The sequence below is a fragment of the Astatotilapia calliptera genome, chromosome 4 (genome assembly GCF_900246225.1).
Source record: "Astatotilapia calliptera chromosome 4, fAstCal1.2, whole genome shotgun sequence".
NCBI classification, from domain to species: domain Eukaryota; kingdom Metazoa; phylum Chordata; class Actinopteri; order Cichliformes; family Cichlidae; genus Astatotilapia; species Astatotilapia calliptera.
In genome coordinates this window covers 4,915,778-4,936,424 of record NC_039305.1, presented here as the reverse complement: position 1 = coordinate 4,936,424, position 20,647 = coordinate 4,915,778, and the positions used below count along the sequence as shown (strand labels likewise).

The following is a 20,647-nucleotide window of genomic DNA, read 5'->3' as shown; positions in this document are numbered from 1 at the left end:
TTTCAACATTTCCAGGTTTTATATTTTGTTATTATAAAGCCCCATAAAATAAAATATATTCAAATATATATATATATAAATAAATATCCATTCACACTTCCGGTGCAGGGGGAAGCGCTTCCTGGTAGCTGAAACCCGTAATGAATACGTGAATCATGCCTCGCAAAAACGAGCTTTCGGAAGCTTTACGATCGCAAATTGTTGATCTGCACAAAGCTGGAAAAGGTTATAAAATAATCGCACGCACTTTGGATATTCATCGCAACACAGTTAGGGACATTGTGCTTAAATGGAAGCGATTCAGTACTGTGGCTACTCTGCCGAGAAGTGGGCGCCCTAGAAAGACGTCTGCAAAGACAAAGATCAGCGAGGTAACCCTTAATTACTCTGCAAACAGCAAATCAAGCAGCCGTGTGTACAAAACTAGACGCCTGCAGCATCCAGACGAGCTTCTTAGCTCTGAACCCTGATGAAAACAAATGTGGAAGTTATTATTTAGCGGCCAGTGGCCACATTGGAGCATCAGCGGTCATGCCAAAGCGCATCAGTTGGATTTCAGACTAGACTAGGCTTGTTTTTCTTTAGAAGGTGTTTTAAACCATTTGTGGATAATATCTCTCACTGTGGTTCGCTGATGTCCCAAAACCTAAGAAATGGCTTTGTAATCCTTTCCAGGTCGGTGGATGTCAGACAGGTTCTATTCAAGTGATTTCTGTAATTAAATAATAGGAGTGTGGCTACTGAAATTGAACTCGGCTTTCCAAAAAATGTCGATTAATCACAGTTAAGTCATCATTTAACAAGGGAGGAAATTACTTTTTCACATAGGGTCAGGTAGGTTTGGATAGATTATTCCCTTAATAAATTTTAAAACGTATTTAAAAAGTTGAATTTTTTATTTACGCAGGTTAAATTTGTCTAATATTAAAATTACTTTGATGATATGAAACATGTAAGTGTAATAAATCAGGAAGCAGAAAACGAAAAACTTTTTCATGGTACCATATACTGGTCCAGCTCACAGTATGAGAGCATGTGATCATACATGAGACACAGATCAAGTGACCCCCCCCCCCCCCCCCCAACACACACACACACACACACACACACCTTGCATTACTAAACATTCTCCATTAATAAAAGCATTTTTGTCATTTTCATATTTACATTTTCTAACCGCTAAAATGTCTTTTTAGAGATTGTGAATATATAATATACTAATCTGAATGTCGTTTCAGTTTATTTCTTGAAATGAAATTTGCTACAAATTTTTAATTATTTAATTTTGGCAATTCATTTCCTGCAATTTACCCCCAAAGATTCGCACAATGTTGTTTGAGTAACTCTTGTGAAATGCACTCAAAGAAGTAATGAGATGAACAGGATATAACATGGGTGACATCCCACCAGTGAATACTTGCCCCACCTACCTATTCCAGTCCACACCAATAAGAGCATGTTGCTTTTCCACTCCCCAAAAATCCAGAATTTAATTTTTATTTGTATAAAATTATTTAGGGTTCACTTAAAGAAATGTTAATCACTCTACTGAAATCCATGACAGTTTGATCTCTGAGGTGTAGCCGCAGATTAATGTTTACCATATGACTTGATGCATCTTTTCCTGTCTCTTAGGTTGGTAATGGCTCTAGTGAGCCAAAAGACAGAGGAGAAGATTTGCATCACAAAAAGGTAAATTTTATTAATTCAAGAGTTGATGAACTTTAGAAGGAAAAATAGAAAGACGAAATGTGCGAAGACTCTCCATCATGTCTGGGGAAAACTAAGAATAGAAAAACATATCTGATCTAAATTTGGCTCCAGTCTCACTCAGACTGGTGCAGTCCAACTGGTCTGCCTTTCAGACTAATACTACTAGGAGTGGAACGAAAATCTCCAGCCAAATTTTAAATTTCAACTTTTTATATATGCACACACTGCATAAGAAAAATAAAGCCTTTCCAGAAAACTGCAATACCTTAAATGGCCACTTATGGTTGGCTTAAAAACTGAGCAATACATATAGACTATTTATGAAGGATGGACTTACCCACACACGATATCGCCATGGTGATGTGGCTAACTTTGTAGCCTCATTATTGGTATTTTGGGTACAGAAATGTTGTTTTTTCAGTGCCAGACCACATGTTTACTTCTAAAGTTAGACATTTTAAGATGACACTCTGTGGGTTTTAACACATTTTTGAAGCCAGTTTCAAGTGACCACTTGAGTAACTGCAGTTTTTGGCACTTCTGTGTTTGGTTTTAATTTTTAGCCCTGCAGATTGCCACTTGGTTCATCTCCATGGAACCCCATGCTCTCCATTATTAGTTTTCTATTCACAACAACTGTACTGGTGATCTGTGGTTTACTGCTCTTTGTAATCTGAATTCAACCACTTAATTCAACCAGATGTGAGCAGATGTTTTATGAGTTGTCCAGGCTGATCTCCATCGTCTACACTGACAGTTAGACTTGTAGTCAAGACCGCCTAAAACAAGACCGAGACAATACCAAGACCAGAGGGTATCGAGACCAAGACAGACCGAGTAAAGACCAAGAGAAAGTCGAGACGAGACTGGACTTCTCTTTGTAAGCTCCTTTGACTACAATGACCTGGATGACTGAGAACCTTCACAGAGCGTAGCTGAGCCACTGTGTGAGAGCTGAGGAGCGGGTCTCACTCAAGGGGAGTCGACTCTTCTGATTCACTACAAAGCACTCTCTAAGCACGGCTCTTAGAGCTGATGCTTTTGCAGATGACACATTATCAAACGCTACGTTGTGTGTCATGGATACTGTTGACTCCAAATCTCCCGATCTGAGACAGCAAGACCGAGACAGCAAGGCCAAAATGGGACCGAGACCAAGACAAGACCATGACCACGTAAAAGTGGTCTCGAGACCAAGACCGGTCTTGAGACATCCAACTCTACTGACAATATACTGTTTATGCTGTCTTTATACTAGACAGTAAATGTAAAATTTACAGTGACTTCTGATTTAAAATAATGAGGACTTACATGTAAGCTTTAAATTTAAATGAACTTCTTTAAAGTTTATAATATAATGGTATTAATTTTAGTGCTTGACTGAGGTTTTAGTTATTTATTTTGGAGTCATGTATCTCTCGGCATATGTCGTGTAAAAGTGTGCTTGACTGTGAGGATGCTTGGGTCTTTTTCTTCTGGCTCACATCTATATTCTGTCTCTTTCTCTATAGCAGCGAGGAAAGGCTACTGCTGTTTCATCTAAAGATGAGACTACAGAACAAGACGTTAGTGCTTATGTATTTGTTAAAATTGTTTAAATGATTGTTTAAAATATCTGATTTTTAAAGTAATCTAATAAAACCTATCATTCTATATATTTCTCTTTAAATCCAGAGAGACTTTAGCACCACCCACAAGGATGGAAAGATCATACATTCCGACTCATCTCGTACTCAAGCAGCAGATGAAGAGAATATGGTGTGTTAGCTACTGTATATATATATATTTATAAATGATATACAATAAATTATCACATGAAGATGTTTGTAGCTCATCACTTCCTGTCTCCTAGGCTGGACCGTCAGATATCAGAGGAGGAAGTTCAGCCCATAAAATGGTAAAGCATCTTCAGTTTGAGCATTGTTTGGAAAGACAAGAACCCCTCATTCTGTTTACCTTTTAAAATCCAGAGACGATTAGTCGACATAGAAAACTGAAAAATACCATCTCAATATTATTAACATGCCTGATCTAAATTTGGCCACATTTACATTCAAATTGACCTCTCCAGTCCTTTTAGGGAGGAACCAAAAATAGCAGACAGCATGGTTTCAAGTGCAGGTCCTCATTCTGTTTTCCTGTTAAATTTTTAGAGCGATAACATCATCTGCAGTGATGGAAACACAGATTCTTACTCATCTGATGAAGATGAAGAAGACCCTATTGTATGTGAAGTAACAATAAGTGAAAATGATTTTAAGGATATCAAAATGATGACATCAAGATGTTCATCAGCCATCCTTTTCTGACTTGCAGGCCAGTCATCTGTCAGCTGGAGATCCGGACCATGAAATGGTAAATATGCACATGCAGTAAGAAGTGCATTAATTACTTAGTTAAAACTAAAGCAAACCATCCAAATAATGAATTTAAAGAAGGAACCCACACCACAAACGCAATCAAGACGCCCAACTTAGGCTACGTTCACACTGCAGACGAAAGCGCATCAAATCCGACTTATTTGACCCTATGCGACCCATATCCGATCATGGTATGACAGTGTGAACGGCACAAATCTGATATTTTCAAATCCGATCTGGGTCACTTTCGTATGTGGACTGAATCCGATACATATCTGATGTTTTAGAAAGCGACTGCTGTTTGAATGGTCATGTCGCATTAAATCCGTCTTTTACGTCACTGACACAAGACAGACGCCAATTTTCAGCTCCGGAGAAGACATCGCAAACGCTTCCTGGCCATCCAGTGAAACTGTTGGGAACACAACGTTGGAGAAATGTGAACATTTTATTTGTACTGTATAATCTGCAGATTCTGTCCGAAATCTGCAACTATCGTTTAAAGCATCCCAAAAAACCAGTCTGTGATGAAGGAGTAAACATATCCAGGAAACCAAATTTGACCAAATTTGATTTAAGTTTGAAGTTGTGAATTATTAGGCGCACGGGTACTTCAAGGATACTAACACAGGCAGCTGTAACCACTAAGTTCCTACTAGACTTCACCTCTTGAACCTCAGCCATTTAGGATACATCCTAAGCAAACATTGGTAACTTCTCTGTTACAATATTATATAGTTTTAGCAGTGCTGTTGGCGTTAATCTCGTTAAAATGATGTTAATGTCATGTTAGTGAGTTAGTGCAGATCACCCTGTGTGTGGGGCTGCACAGTGCATAGATTTTGGATAAACTTTTAATCAATTATTTAATTAATGCTTGATACACTGAATTATTTTGGAGACTGTATGTGTAGGTGAAGAGGAGCTTAAATGTGAGCATGACAGCAGGGTTTTCTCGTGCACCGGAACTTAATATACCTGCTTATATCTCTTTCTCTTTTATGTTGTAGCACCAAGGAACGACCAACTCTGCTTCATCTGATGATGAAACTACAGAAGAAGATCCGACAGTTAGTATTTTTCATTTGTTATTTTTTTACATATGGAAATGATGACATTTTGGTTCATTTCTACTTCATTTAGCTTTTAAAGCATATTTCTGGCCTGTGTTACTAGGAGCAGTTTTTCTGTGAAGAGAAGAAGATATATGCTGGTTCCTCAGTCACAATGGGAGCCCTCCTCCTGCTCCTCCTGGCGTTCATTGTGAAGCACGGCTTGTCAAAAGCAGCATCCAGAGATCTCCTGCACCTCCTAAACTTGGTGGTACCCGGATGTGTTCCAAAGTCGCTTCGCTTTTTAAAAAAGCATTCGACTGATTACAATGGAAAGACTGAGATTCACTTTTATTGCCCCAGGTGTACAAACTACCTTGGTGTGGATCCCGGTAATGAGTGTAGTGTGTGCCAGCAGAGCTTGAGCAGAAAATATCTGATCTTGAAGGCTTACTACTTCCTTGTAATGCCGCTCGAAATTCAGCTAAGAAACCTCCTTGCGCGCGTCCACTCAAAGCTTGGGAAGCATTTCACGAGGGATGATTCCTTTTCTGATGTCCACACTGGAAACGAATACAAGAGTGAAAGACAAGACGGCAGTATTACACTCACCTTCAACTGCGATGGCTCGCCCGTGTTCAGCTCCTCAAAATACTCCATCTGGCCCATCCTGTGTACCATCAATGAACTACCGTATGTGGAACGGTGCAAAAACGTTCTGTTGCACACTTTATGGTTTGGCAAAGGAAAACCACAAGTTCAGAGTTTTTTGACTCCGTTCATTAACGAGCTTCAGAAACTGTCTGCTGCAGGGTTCTGTTGGAAAGATGAGATCGGCTCGGAGCATCACACCACGGTAACAGTTAAAATATGCACATGTGATGCGATAGCAAGAGCAATGGTGCAGAACTTTGAGCCGTTCAACAAAGAATTTGGTTGTGGTTTTTGCTACCACAAAGGTGAGATGGTTATAAAGGGCAGGGGTTTTACCAGAGTTTACCCGATACAGATGGACGGCTGTGATCTGAGACACATGCCTGAAACGGTGCAACTTGCTGAGTTAGTGATGGGAAATAGTTATGACCAGAGTCAAATGGGGGTTAAAGGTCCAAGTCTCCTGTTTCTTTTGCCGTCATTTGACATCATCAAAGGCTTTGTTCCAGATTACATGCACTGTTTTTGTCTGGGCGTTGTCCGTCAGTTCGTCAATCTGTGGTTCGACCCGCTTTATGCCAGCAAGGACTTCCATTTGACAGATGAGCATTTAAACGACCTGGACAGAGCCTTGTGTGAGATCCAGCCACCAAATGAAATCAGCCGAAGTCCCAGGAGCCTCAGTGAGAGGATGCATTGGACAGCTTGTGAGTGGAGAGCATTTGCTCTCCTCTATTCTCCTGTAATACTGAGGAATGTTTTGCCAGCAGTGTACTACAAGCACTGGATGCTTCTTCCTTGTGCCCTTCACGTCCTCCTCTCCCACTTTGCCACTCAGGATGAGCTCAACTGTGCAGAGTTGTGTCTGGTTCAGTTTGTAGCACAGATACCGTCTCTCTATGGACTCGAGCATTGTTCGTACGACTGCCATGTGTTGACACATCTTACAGAAGGTGTCCGGAACTGGGGGCTTTTGTGGGCCAATTCAGTCTTTGTTTTTCAAGACATGAACAGCAGACTGTTGCAGATGTACTCTGGTACGCAGTCAATTTCATTACAGATTTTCAAGAATTTCTTTTCATATGAGAAAATAATAAGACAAGGAAGTGCTACCCTTCAGGACGCCAGCACAGAAATCAAAGACTTCTTCTGTTCCATGGCAAGTTGTGATCGTTTTACAAAGTCATTAAATTACATTGGAGAAGAGTTAGTGACTCTGGGAAGTGGCTCTCAGAGAGTTTTGACACCAAGAGAAATTGCAGCGTTGCAGAAGAATGAAACACTTTCGTGGTGCCAGCCACATTGTGACAGTGTAACTGAATATAAGCGTTGTGTTTATAAGAACATGCTGGTTACAAGTTTGGAGTGCAGTGGCACATTAAAAAGAAACAATTCAGTAATAGAAACGAGCAGTTGCATTGCTGTGGTGGAGTCCTTGGTCGTTGTACCGAAACCCTGCAGCTGTGAAGGAAGGCCCGACTGCTCCTGCAGAGAACTGGTCTTTTTCTGCAAGCAGCTGCAGCGACTAACCAGACAGCCAACTATCCAGGACACACAGATCAACACAAACATCGCCAAATTCCTTGTAAAAGTGAGGAACTCAAATGAACTGTGTGCAATAACATGCCAGGACATTGTTTCCAAATGTTTCATGATTAACCACGTGGGTCAGTTATATGTCATGAGAATGCCTGTGTTTGAGACACATTAAAGTCTGTCATTTATGATTCATGTCAGACCTCTCTGAGCTTGGGTGCTCAGAGAGGTCTGAGTGCACCTGTACATATGTTTGGTATGTAGCAGAAACTACCAGTGAAGGTCCTTCAATTTCATGTTTGTTTTATTCAACATCAAATTGTTAATATCAGCTTTGATTAAAAACTTGAATCTTTGAAAAATTGCCTTAAGTTTCAGAACATCTTTGTTTGTTTCTCTCATTTAGCTGTAATGACACACACACACATGCTTTATGGATTCCATAAGCCTTTAAAATCACCATCATTATCGTTGTCATTAGATGGATCTGCACTGGTCCATGGGGAGTTGGGGCTGTTTCCCCATGGACTAATGTAGAATGTGACTTCTTTCTACAATCACAGGAGTCACCCCCCTGGAACCCCTAAAGAAATCATATTTTTGAGAGTTCAGAATATCAGAGTACAACCCATGTAAAAAAGTTGTAGATTGATCTCAACAGAGCCATTCACTGAGAGAGTTTGAGAATCAAGGTGTACCAAAGCTGTTCGGGCAAATCTGTAGCTGAATTAAAATAATTCTGCAAAGAAAAGTGGGCCAGAATTCCTCCACAGCAAAGTGACAGACTCATTGCCAGTTATCACAAACACTTTATTGCAGGTCTTTAAAGTTGGCAAAACCAGTTATTAGCTTTGGGGGGTAATTACTGTGTCACACAGGGCCAGGCAGGTTTAGATAGCTTTTTTACCTTGTCTGACATATTGTGTTTGTCTTGTGACTAAGATGAATGTCACATGTATGACCAGTTGAGTCATTCCACAGGCTGTTTTTTCACTGTGTAGCACGTTTGTATCCTGTGTATAACACACTGTGGTTTCTCCCTGTTTACATATGCTTTTCATGAACCCAGCCTCCCCCTCCTGAAAATGATCATTATCTGATAGAAGCAAAGTATTAAGGATTAAAACAAAGTCATATCCCACTGCTGTTTTCACTTTTCATCTCATTTATTATAGAAAAAATGTATGGGGTTCCATGAAAAACCTGACTTTTTTTTTTCTTGATTCCTTTAAATGACATGAGCAGAGACTACAGGTCAATAATTAAATTACTGGCCTGTCTTGGTTAATCTTTGCCAGTCAAGAAGAAAGGTCAAAGAGACTGTAATAATAGTGGCTACAGTTTTTACTTTGTTGTTTTTAACACATTATTACGTTATTATAAAGCCTTCCCCTCCAAAAAAAAACAAAACATTTTTTGCCTTTTTTTAGTTTTGTTTGTTTTTTTTCAAGAAAAAACTATCCATTCACACTTCCGGTGCAGGGGGAAGCGCTTCCTGGTAGCTGAAACCCGTAATGAATACGTGAATCATGCCTCGCAAAAACGAGCTTTCGGAAGCTTTACGATCGCAAATTGTTGATCTGCACAAAGCTGGAAAAGGTTATAAAATAATCGCACGCACTTTGGATATTCATCGCTCCACAGTTAGGAAAATTGTGTATAAATGGAAGCGATTCAGTACTGTGGCTACTCTGCCGAGAAGTGGGCGCCCTACAAAGACGTCTGCAAAGACAAAGATCAGCGAGGTAACCCTTAATTACTCTGCAAACAGCAAATCAAGCAGCCGTGTGTACAAAACTAGACGCCTGCAGCATCCAGACGAGCTTCTTAGCTCTGAACCCTGATGAAAATAACGCTGCTTCACAGCTTTCGGATAACTGGTGTCAACTGGAAAGAAAAAAATATGGAAGTTATTATTTAGCGGCCAGTGGTGCCAGCTGTGTATAAGTGGGAGGTACGTGTCAAAGTAAGATCCGATTACGGTAGCCGGGAGTCTTCCTGCATTACACTGTAACAAATGATCGGCGCTATTCACCTACTCTGATGTTTCAATGTGGTAACATTGTATCCAAAAAAACCGCAAAACCTTCTGTCATTAAATGATTTCTACCGAAAGAAGCTTTGTTTAACTATTTGCTAGATACACTGAAAAAAATGTCTTTTTTAGTCATTATTACTATTATTTGCATACTTGTCACACGTTTAAGAACATCAAACAAATTAGAATATTAGGCAAAGATAAATTGAGTAAAAACAAAGTGCAGTTTTTAAATGATGATTTCATTTATTGAGGGAAAACACGGCCCTGTGTGGAAAAATAATTGCCCCCTAAACCAAGGGAGGTATATGATTGTGCCACCCTTGGCAGCGAGAACTGCATCCAAGCATTTGCAATAACTGGAAATGAGTCTTTCACTGTGGAGGAATTTTGGCCCACTCTTTGCAGAATTGTTTTCATTCAGCAACACTGGAGGGTTTTGGAGCATCAACGGCCTGTTAAAGGCCATGCCAAAGCATCTCAGTTGGAATTAAGTCCAGACTTAGACTAGGTTGTTTTTTCTTTCTTTTTTTTTTGCCCATGTAGCCCCAGACCATCACATTATCACCATCACGTTTGACTGTTGGTATGAAATTCTGTGTTAGTTTTACGCCAGATGTAAAGGAAATCAAACTTTTCAAAAAGTTCATCTTCTGTCTCATTAGTCCACAGAATCCTTTTTGGTCAGGAATGGTTTTCTCTTTGGAACTCTCCCATGGATGCCTTTTTTGCCCCGTCTCTTTCTTATTGTTGAATCATGAATGCTAGCATTAAGTGAGACAAGTGAGGCCTGCAGTTCTTTAGAAGTTGTTCTTTTGTGTGTGTGTGTGTTTCTTTTTAGTCTTTTTGAGTAATTTTGGTAGGACAAGAGAACAGTGAGAAGGTTTACCACTGTTCAAAGTTTCTCCATTTGTGGATGATGTCTCTCACTGTGGTTCACTGATGTCGCAAAGCCTAATAAATGGCTTTGTAATCCTTTCTGATGGTTGTCAGAAATATTAAAATTACCTTGATATGTGAAACATATAAGTGTGACAAATCAGGAAGCCTTCTTTCTGATTTGTCACACTTACATGTTGGGAAGCATTTCACGAGGGATTTTTTATATTTACATTTTCTAAGAGCCGGAATATCTCTGAATGTTGTTTGCAAATGTGTTTTTAAAGAGTGTGAATATATAATTATACCCTAAAAAGGCATAAACTATTCTGAAAGTCATTTCAGTTCATTTCTTTTAGATTAAAAAGGAATTTTAATTAGATTAGCTACAAAATTTGAGTTATTTATTTTTGTCAGTTCACCCCCTGTAATTAACCACAAAGACTTGCACAAGGGGTCGTGGGGTCTTGTTCCCGGGTGATGGGAGAAGGGAGCCGGAGATCGACAGACGGATTGGTGCTGCGGCCGCAGTGATGCGGACGCTGCACCGGTCCGTCGTGGTGAAGAAGGAGCTGAGTGTAAAAGCGAAGCTCTCAATTTACCGGTCGATCTACGTCCCTACCCTCACCTATGGCCACGAGCTGTGGCCGAAAGAACGAGATCACGGATACAAGCAGCGGAAATGAGCTTCCTCCGATGGGTGGCTGGCCTCTCCCTTAGAGATAGGGTGAGAAGTTCAGCCAGGGAGGGGCTCAGAGTAGAGCCGCTGCTCCTCCACATTGAAAGGAGCCAGCTGAGGTGGTTCGGGCATCTGACAAGGATGCCTCCTGAGCGCCTCCTGAATGAGGTGTTCCGGGCATGCCCCACCGGGAGGAGGCCCCGGGGCAGACCCAGGACACGCTGGAGAGATTATATCTCTTGGCTGGCCTGGGAACGCCTTGGTGTTCCCCCAGATAAGCTTGAGGAGGTGGCTGGAGAGAGGGAGGTCTTGGCTTCTCTGTTTAGGCTGCTGCCCCCGCTGCAGCCTAAGAAGATGGATGGATGGACTTGCACTATATTGTTTCAGTAGTTATTGTGAAACACATGCACACAGAGAAATAACGAGGTGAACAGGATATCCTGTGCCTCAATAATCCTCGAAGCTCAACTCTTCCACTCCAGCTTGTTAATCAACCAGGGACCCAGGCGGAGTTTGAATTCATTTGAAAGCCTGATGCTTCGCCTTGTCCTCCCTGGCTTAAAAACTCAAAAAACACTTTTATTTGCTGTTATCGATTGTCCACCTGGGCCTTACTCAGAGTTACTGTCTGAATTCTCAGACAGTAGTGGGGAATAGATTTCATCACAGTCGATTTCTTTCTACAAGTGCTGCAACTAAGTATAAGGATATAATTCACCCACTGTTATCTTCTTCAACGCCTTGTGCCAACACAGTGCAGAGCAGGTACCTGAATGCTCCTCCCACAAAGGTCGATTATCTTGTTAATAGTTGTACTTCTTAACTGCGTACAACTTTAGATACTGTAGCTCCACTGAAAAAGAAAGTACTTGCCTTCCTGGTATAACTCTCAAACGTGGACTTTAAAGCAGATAACTCATAAGCTGGAGGAAATGACGTCTCACTAATCTGGAAGATTTATTGTAGAAGACCTGAAAAAATAGTTTGCTGCTTTATGAAAAGCTAGAACACCTTATTATTCATCACTGATTGAAGAAAATAAGAACCACCCTGGGCTTCTCTTCAGCGCTGTAGCCAGGCTGACAAAAAGTCAGAGCGCTGTTGAGCCAACCGTCCCTTTAACGTCAACTAGTAATGACTTCATGAACTTCTTCATGAATTAAATTTTAACCATTAGAGACAAAAAATTACTCAATCATCTCACAGATGTAACATGATCTACAGCTACAATTGATCTTTCTGAGCTAACTTCAGTAAATAATTCCTCCAAACCATCAACATGTCTTTTAGACCCTGTTGTTGGGGTTTTCTCTGTTTTCTTTGTATTATTTTTCTTATAGAGCACCTCGAGGCAACTGTTGTGGTGATTTGGCGTTATATAAATAAAATTGAATTGAATTAAATTAAATAACATGGGTGACATCATATTTCATGCAACAACAAAGAGGGCACGTTACTTTTCCAGTCTCTAAAGATGCAGTATTGCCCAGGATTTCATTTTTATTTGTATGAAATTATTTTTTAATGTTTGATGCCCCCAAAGGTCTGGCTGTTCACATGATGGCTTCGTTTAATTAAAGAAATGTTAATCACGCTGCTGAAATCAATGACAAGTTGATATCTGAGGTGCAGCCAGACATTAATGTTTACCATATGTCTTGATGCATCTTTTTCTGTTTCTTAGGTTGGTCATGGCCCTAGTGAGCCAAAAGACAGAGGAGATTCACACACTAAAAAGGTAAAAATTCATTAATGCAAGGACTGATGAACTTTGGGAGGAAAAATAGAAAGACAATATCATTCTATTTTTCAGTTAAAAAGCGAGAGAGACTCTACCGCTGTCCGCAGTGATGCACAGATTATATATTCCTGCTCATCTGATACTGAAGCTACAGATGATGATCCTGTGGTGTGTGAGCTCAGAATAAATTAAGCATTTTCTGCTTTGTTTTTTTTCACAATATTAATATGATCATATGAAGACATTTATAGGTCATCCTTTCCTGTCATCTAGGCTGGACGTGCGTCTGCTGGACCATCAAATAATAGAGGACAAGGTGTAGGCCTTAAAACGGTAAAACATCTTCATTTTTAAAGTTTGAAAACAAAAGAGCCCTCTAATTTTGTTTACTTGTTCAGAGAGATTATAACCCTTAATGGAGAGAATATGAGGTCTGGTTAAAATGTGCAAAGACTCTATTGGGGAAACTATGAAATAAAAACATATCTGATCTAAATTTGACTCCAGGCTTATTCAGGCTGGTATCTTTGTCCAGTCCACTTTGTCTGCCTGGAAATTTCAGGTTAATACTGCTAGGAGTAGAACTAACATTTCCAGCCAAATTTAAATGTTCAACTTTTTATATATGCACTCATTGCATGGGAAAAAAGAAGCCTTTCCAGAAAGCTGCAGTACCTCAAATGGCGATTGAGTTATACATATAGATTGTATATGAAGGATGGACTTAACCATGGTCATATCATCTGTGGGTATGTGGAGAACCATGAAGCCTTATCATTGGTATTTTGGCCACAGCCATGTTGGCCTTTCAGCGCAAGACCACATTTGGACGGGAGAATTGAATGAAGTTATCAGCAACCAGTATTCATACACGTTATGGCTGTAGTACACCCAAATACCTGCTAGAGTAAAAAGAAGATATCACTAATAAAACAGTTTTTTGTACCAGGATGTGAACATGTCTAGGGCTGTGCGATATGACCAAAATCTCATATCCCGATAAAAGACCTCTACCATCCGATAACGATATAAATCATGAAAATTTTAAATTTTTTGTAAATTCTGTGAATCTCGGGCAGCTCGACTTGCGTGAAGTGTTTCTAGCTGGGCGTCGTGTACCTGGAGTCCAGTGTTTTAACCGATGCATGAAACTATATATTTTTAGACATAAGTTGTAACGGCCGCCGTTTTCTTTGTGAGTATTTATTACACGGTGTGCTGCGGGGAAAAGCCTGTTCTAACGTTTGAGTCTAAGGTTTATTTTTTAGCACCTGGCGGCTCTTTTTTGTTCCTCATATGTAAAACACTCTGCATACCCTTTCACGTGATTCAGTTTATTTTGAAAAGTCTCAACAGGATCTTGAGCTTTATTCTGAAAGGTTTATGTGGAAAATAAACAAGCGGACACGTGATGGTTTTACCGTCGTTGTTGCTAACGACAACGCATAAAAACAGTCGCTTGTCCGTCTGTAGTGTGGTTATATTAAATATTAGAGAAAGAGAGAACTTTAAGAAATGAATATAGCCACTACAGTGACCATCAGAACGGTGAAAAAATATTGCCGTAAACAGTTTATTTTGCAACACCACGAAACAAACGATAGAGTAAAATGAAACGATAGACGTTTTTATATCGTCATCCGATATATATCCTTATCTCAAACAGCCCTAAACATGTCTTCTTCTAAAGTTGGACAGTTTAACATGACACTCTGTGGGTTTCACTCACTTTTGAAGCCAGTTTCAAGTGACCACTTGAGGAACTGCAGTTTTTGGCACTTCTGTGCTTGGTTTTGATTTTTAGCCTTGCAAATTGACACTTGGATAATCTCCATGGAACTCCATGCTCTCCATTGTTAATTTCCCATTTACAACAAGTGTACTGGGGTAAAAGGTTTTTACAACTCACAGGTTTGGATTGTATTCAAGTTTTAAGCGATGTATTATTGGATGGATGCTTTGAATGACATGTGGGTATCGCTATAGCTGTGATAACCACTAACTCTACTGTGTTCACCTTTTGTTTAAGAAACATTCTAAATGAACATAATGTCTCATTCTAGGTTACTACATGGCTGTAGTTATTTTAGTGCTTGACTGAGGTTTTGGTTATTTATTTTGTCACGTCTCTGGGCACATGAAGGCAAAAGTGTGCTTGAGTGACAGGATACTTGTGTTTTTTTTTCTTCTGGCTCACATCTATATTCTGTCTCTTTCTCTATAGCAGCGAAAGGCTGCTGCTGTTTCATCTAATGACGAGACTACAGAACAAGACGTTAGTGTTTATGTGTTTGTTAAAATTGTTTAAATGTTTGTATAAAATAAATATCTGATTTTTAAAAGTAATCCCATAAAACACGTCATTCTATATTTCTCTTTAAATCCAGAGAGACTTTAACACCACCCACAAGGATGTAGAGATTAAACATTCCTACTCATCTGATACTGAAGCAACAGATGAAGAGAATATGGTGTGTTAGCTACCATACAGTATTAAAATTGTCACATGGAGACGTTTGTAGCTCATCATTTCCTGTCTTCCAGGCTGGACCGTCAGATATCAGAGGAGGAAGTTCAGACCATAAAATGGTAAAGTTCCTTCAGTTTAAGCATTGTTTGGAAAGAGAAGAACCTTTCATTCTGTTTACCTTTTAAAATCTAAAGAGACACTGAATGGACATAGTCCGCATAGGAAAAACAGAAAAATACCATCTCATTATTATTAACATGTCTGATCTAGATTTGACTGCAGTTACATTCAAGCTGACCTCTCTAGTCCTTTTAGGGAGGGATCAAAAAATAGCAGATAGTGTAGATTGCACCTTTACATAGGTGATGTTGCAGAACTTCATATATGATCACCAGCCACTTTGTGAACCACCCTAATTCATTATAGAATGTAATAACATCACACAGTTGCTGCAAATCTGTTGGCTGCACATCCACAATCCAAAACTCCTATCTCATCAGATTCCACCAAAGTGCTTTATTGAATTGAAATTTGGGGCAGTTAGCATCTTCGTTCTGTTTTCTTGTTAAAATCCTCAATAGGTTATTATGAAAGAAAACACCATCTGTAGTGATGGCAACACAGATTCCTACTCATCTGATGAAGATGAAGAGCCTATGGTATGTGAAGCAACAATAAGTAACGATAAGTAGGTTTATTAACGATATCAAAATGATGACATCAAGATGCTCCTCAGTCATCCTTTTCTGACTCTTAGGCCAGTCATCTGTCAGCTGGAATAGGAGAGAGCAGAGGAGGAGATCCGGACCATCAAATGGTAAATATGCACATGCAGAAATAATTACTGTGTATCCACCCATATGTACATACACCCATACGGGTGTAATATGATGTGATATGGGAAACAGTTTTTTGTAACAGACTGTAAATATGATAATTTCTGGACATTTTGCCAGAAATCTGTGGGGATTGACTCTATTCTGGTGTGTGTGTGTGGGGGGGGGGGGGGGGGGTTTAAACCCAGTCTCAAGTGGCCACTGGAGGAAGGACAGTTTTTTTCCACTTCTTCATTTGCTTTGGTTTTTGTTCCTGGAGCTTTCTCTTTTTGACACAAAGGACCAGAGGTTCTATTCCAAGCTCCTCATCCTATCTCTGAGGCTTAGGTCAGCCACCCTATGAAGGAAAATCATTTTGGCCACTTGTATTCGCAACCTTTCCTTACCTTTTCACCAGTCCAGCAGTCGAATCCATTTTCTACCTTCTGATCAGTTGTGAATAAGATCCCAAGTTTCTTGAATACCCTCACCTTTAGCAATCTTTCCCCCAACCAAAAGGCAGAATTCTAACATTTTCCAGCAGAAAGTCGTGGCCTTAGATTTAGAGTCCTAAATTTCATCTTGGACATTTCAGACTCAGCTACAGGCTGCTGCAATGCATGTTGAAGGTCATGCTCCATGAAGCTAACAGAACCACCTCAACTGCAAGAAATGTGGATTATATTCTTAAGTTCTCAAAGGGGATACCTTCCTCATCCCAGGAAAGTATGAGAACCTTCCCATACTTGTCCCAAATATGATTGGATACAGGAGCAAACCTGATGGAGTTCAACACAGACTGAAAATGTACCTGAATTTGTGCCAAAGACTCCGACACAGCTTGGATTTAGAGGTTAGGAGTTTGCTCTAATTTTGGAGACTGTATGTGTAGGTGAAGAGGAGCTTAAATGTGAGCAAAACAGCAGGGTTTTTCGTATAATATACCTGCTTATATCTCTTTCTCTTTTATGTTGTAGCACCAAGGAGCGACCAACTCTGCTTCATCTGATGATGAAACTACAGAAGAAGATCCGACTGTTAGTATTTTTCATTTGTTATTTTTTTACATATGGAAATGATGACATTTTGGTTCATTTCTACTACATTTAGCTTTTAAAGCATATTTCTGGCCTGTGTTACTAGGAGCAGTTTTTCTGTGGAGAGAAGAAGATATATGCTGGTTCCTCAGTCACAATGGGAGCCCTCCTCCTGCTCCTCCTGGCGTTCATTGTGAAACACGGCTTGTCAAAAGCAGCATCCAGAGATCTCCTGCACCTCCTAAACTTGGTGGTACCCGGATGTGTTCCAAAGTCGCTTCGCTTTTTAAAAAAGCATTCGACTGATTACAATGGAAAGACTGAGATTCACTTTTATTGCCCCAGGTGTACAAACTACCTTGGTGTGGATCCCGGTAATGAGTGTAGTGTGTGCCAGCAGAGCTTGAGCAGAAAATATCTGATCTTGAAGGCTTACTACTTCCTTGTAATGCCGCTCGAAATTCAGCTAAGAAACCTCCTTGCACGCGTCCACTCAAAGCTTGGGAAGCATTTCACGAGGGATGATTCCTTTTCTGATGTCCACACTGGAAACGAATACAAGAGTGAAAGACAAGACGGCAGTATTACACTCACCTTCAACTGCGATGGCTCGCCCGTGTTCAGCTCCTCAAAATACTCCATCTGGCCCATCCTGTGTACCATCAATGAACTACCGTATGTGGAACGGTGCAAAAACGTTCTGTTGCACACTTTATGGTTTGGCAAAGGAAAACCACAAGTTCAGAGTTTTTTGACTCCGTTCATTAACGAGCTTCAGAAACTGTCTGCTGCAGGGTTCTGTTGGAAAGATGAGATCGGCTCGGAGCATCACACCACGGTAACAGTTAAAATATGCACATGTGATGCGATAGCAAGAGCAATGGTGCAGAACTTTGAGCCGTTCAACAAAGAATTTGGTTGTGGTTTTTGCTACCACAAAGGTGAGATGGTTATAAAGGGCAGGGGTTTTACCAGAGTTTACCCGATACAGATGGACGGCTGTGATCTGAGACACATGCCTGAAACAGTCCAACTTGCTGAGTTAGTGATGGGAAATAGTTATGACCAGAGTCAAATGGGGGTTAAAGGTCCAAGTCTCCTGTTTCTTTTGCCGTCATTTGACATCATCAAAGGCTTTGTTCCAGATTACATGCACTGTTTTTGTCTGGGCGTTGTCCGTCAGTTCGTCAATCTGTGGTTCGACCCGCTTTATGCCAGCAAGGACTTCCATTTGACAGATGAGCATTTAAACGACCTGGACAGAGCCTTGTGTGAGATCCAGCCACCAAATGAAATCAGCCGAAGTCCCAGGAGCCTCAGTGAGAGGATGCATTGGACAGCTTGTGAGTGGAGAGCATTTGCTCTCCTCTATTCTCCTGTAATACTGAGGAATGTTTTGCCAGCAGTGTACTACAAGCACTGGATGCTTCTTCCTTGTGCCCTTCACGTCCTCCTCTCCCACTTTGCCACTCAGGATGAGCTCAACTGTGCAGAGTTGTGTCTGGTTCAGTTTGTAGCACAGATACCGTCTCTCTATGGACTCGAGCATTGTTCGTACGACTGCCATGTGTTGACGCATCTTACAGAAGGTGTCCGGAACTGGGGGCTTTTGTGGGCCAATTCAGTCTTTGTTTTTCAAGACATGAACAGCAGACTGTTGCAGATGTACTCTGGTACGCAGTCAATTTCATTACAGATTTTCAAGAATTTCTTTTCATATGAGAAAATAATAAGACAAGGAAGTGCTACCCTTCAGGACACCAGCACAGAAATCAAAGACTTCTTCTGTTCCATGGCAAGTTGTGATCGTTTTACAAAGTCATTAAATTACATTGGAGAAGAGTTAGTGACTCTGGGAAGTGGCTCTCAGAGAGTTTTGACACCAAGAGAAATTGCAGCGTTGCAGAAGAATGAAACACTTTCGTGGTGCCAGCCACATCGTGACAGTGTAACTGAATATAAGCGTTGTGTTTATAAGAACATGCTGGTTACTAGTTTGGAGTGCAGTGGCACATTAAAAAGAAACAATTCAGTAATAGAAACGAGCAGTTGCTTTGCCGTGGTGGAGTCCTTGGTCGTTGTACCGAAACCCTGCAGCTGTGAAGGAAGGCCCGACTGCTCGTGCAGAGAACTGGTCTTTTTCTGCAAGCAGCTGCAGCGACTAACCAGACAGCCAACTATCCAGGACACACAGATCAACACAAACATCGCCAAATTCCTTGTAAAAGTGAGGAACTCAAATGAACTGTGTGCAATAACATGCCAGGACATTGTTTCCAAATGTTTCATGATTAACCACGTGGGTCAGTTATATGTCATGAGAATGCCTGTGTTTGAGACACATTAAAGTCTGTCATTTATGATTCATGTCAGACCTCTCTGAGCTTGGGTTGGAAATGTTGGAAATGCTCCAACCAACTTTCGCCACTTTGACAACCCCTGATTAAATCAGATAACTCAAATAAGAAAACATGCTGTCTATTTTCCAACAGGTGATACATTCAACACAACCCTGGGCAGTACCGAAACATGCAATAAGCACAACCTCTGTATTGCATTACTTTATGCTCTTATTGCACCAGCCGGATAAAGTGCATTAAAAATACTATTTTATTATTATCTTTTTCAGTTGTGCAATTTTCTTGTTGTACATTAAAGTGCACCTGTACATATGTTTGGTATGTAGCAGAAACTACCAGTGAAGGTCCTTCAATTTCATGTTTGTTTTATTCAACATCAAATTGTTAATATCAGCTTTGATTAAAAACTTGAATCTTTGAAAAATTGCCTTAAGTTTCAGAACATCTTTGTTTGTTTCTCTCATTTAGCTGTAATGACAGACACACACATGCTTTATGGATTCCATAAGTCTTTAAAATCACCATCATTATCGTTGTCATTAGATGGATCTGCACTGGTCCATGAGGAGTTGGGGGGCTATTTCCCCATGGACTAATGTAGAATGTGACTTCTTTTTACAATTACAGGAGTCACCCCCCTGGAACCCCTAAAAAAATCATATTTTGGAGAGTTCAGAATATCAGAGTACAACCCATGTAAAAAAGTTGTAGATTGATCTCAACAGAGCCATTCACTGAGAGAGTTTGAGAATCAAGGTGTACCAAAGCTGTTCGGGCAAATCTGTAGCTGAATTAAAACAATTCTGCAAAGAAAAGTGGGCCAGAATTCCTCCACAGCAAAGTGACAGACTCATTGCCAGTTATCACAAACACGTCTTAAAAGTTTCAAAATCAGTTATTATCTTTAGGGGGTAATTACTGTTTCACACAGGGCCAGGCAGGTTTGGATAGCTTTTTTACCTTAATAAATGAAAAACGATTTTGAACTATTCAGGTTATCTTGGCGTAATATTTAAATCTGTCTCATTATCTTTAACATCCAAGACAAATATGCAAAAAACTATGAAATCAGGAAGGAGTCAAATACCTTTTCACAACACTGTACAAACAAGATTATCCTGACAAAAGGTTTGGCCATCTACAAGATTCAGTTCTTCCACCAACACTAGAATTATCCAATACTTGAAAACATGAAAAAAATTTTGTCTCTGTTGTCAACCTATTGTGTTTGTATTGTGACTAAGATGAATGTCAGATCGCATTAATGACCATTAAGTCAGTCCACAGGCTGTTTACTGTGTACTACGTTTGTG

At 40.2% G+C, this 20,647-nt stretch overlaps 2 protein-coding genes across 4 annotated transcripts; both read left to right on the top strand.

The window, feature by feature from the left end:
* Positions 1–112: 112 nt before the first annotated feature.
* On the top strand, positions 113–19,760 carry LOC113020298 (uncharacterized). 3 transcript variants are annotated; one of them, XM_026164128.1, is made up of 10 exons: positions 113–371; positions 1,636–1,692; positions 3,225–3,278; positions 3,388–3,471; positions 3,566–3,610; positions 3,867–3,938; positions 4,030–4,068; positions 5,084–5,143; positions 5,250–7,532; positions 19,364–19,760. In XM_026164128.1, exons 1-9 carry the CDS (start codon positions 156–158, stop codon positions 7,488–7,490), a joined length of 2,868 nt encoding a protein of 955 aa, XP_026019913.1. In that variant the 5' UTR covers positions 113–155; the 3' UTR covers positions 7,491–7,532; positions 19,364–19,760. The 3 variants fall into 3 exon arrangements, with proteins under 3 accessions (XP_026019913.1, XP_026019912.1, XP_026019914.1); XM_026164127.1 differs by lacking the exon at positions 19,364–19,760 and having other exon boundaries at positions 5,250–7,679; XM_026164129.1 differs by lacking the exons at positions 1,636–1,692; positions 19,364–19,760 and having other exon boundaries at positions 5,250–7,679.
* On the top strand, positions 8,802–19,758 carry LOC113020297 (uncharacterized). Its single transcript, XM_026164126.1, has 11 exons — positions 8,802–9,060; positions 12,596–12,649; positions 12,725–12,820; positions 12,926–12,985; positions 14,877–14,927; positions 15,040–15,123; positions 15,197–15,241; positions 15,704–15,781; positions 15,880–15,939; positions 16,915–16,974; positions 17,081–19,758. Exons 1-11 carry the CDS (start codon positions 8,845–8,847, stop codon positions 19,319–19,321), a joined length of 3,045 nt encoding a protein of 1,014 aa, XP_026019911.1. The 5' UTR covers positions 8,802–8,844; the 3' UTR covers positions 19,322–19,758.
* Positions 19,761–20,647: the final 887 nt, after the last annotated feature.

Excerpts from the sequence above, each read along its gene's own strand:
- LOC113020298 (XM_026164128.1), top strand. The coding sequence starts at position 156 with ATGCCTCGCAAAAACGAGCTTTCGGAAGCTTTACGATCGCAAATTGTT. Across the intron at positions 3,939-4,029 it reads AAGATGAAGAAGACCCTATT|GCCAGTCATCTGTCAGCTGG; the intron begins GTATGTGAAGTA and ends TCTGACTTGCAG. Across the intron at positions 5,144-5,249 it reads CTACAGAAGAAGATCCGACA|GAGCAGTTTTTCTGTGAAGA; the intron begins GTTAGTATTTTT and ends CTGTGTTACTAG.
- LOC113020297 (XM_026164126.1), top strand. The coding sequence starts at position 8,845 with ATGCCTCGCAAAAACGAGCTTTCGGAAGCTTTACGATCGCAAATTGTT. Across the intron at positions 12,821-12,925 it reads CTACAGATGATGATCCTGTG|GCTGGACGTGCGTCTGCTGG; the intron begins GTGTGTGAGCTC and ends CCTGTCATCTAG. Across the intron at positions 15,242-15,703 it reads GAAGTTCAGACCATAAAATG|GTTATTATGAAAGAAAACAC; the intron begins GTAAAGTTCCTT and ends AATCCTCAATAG.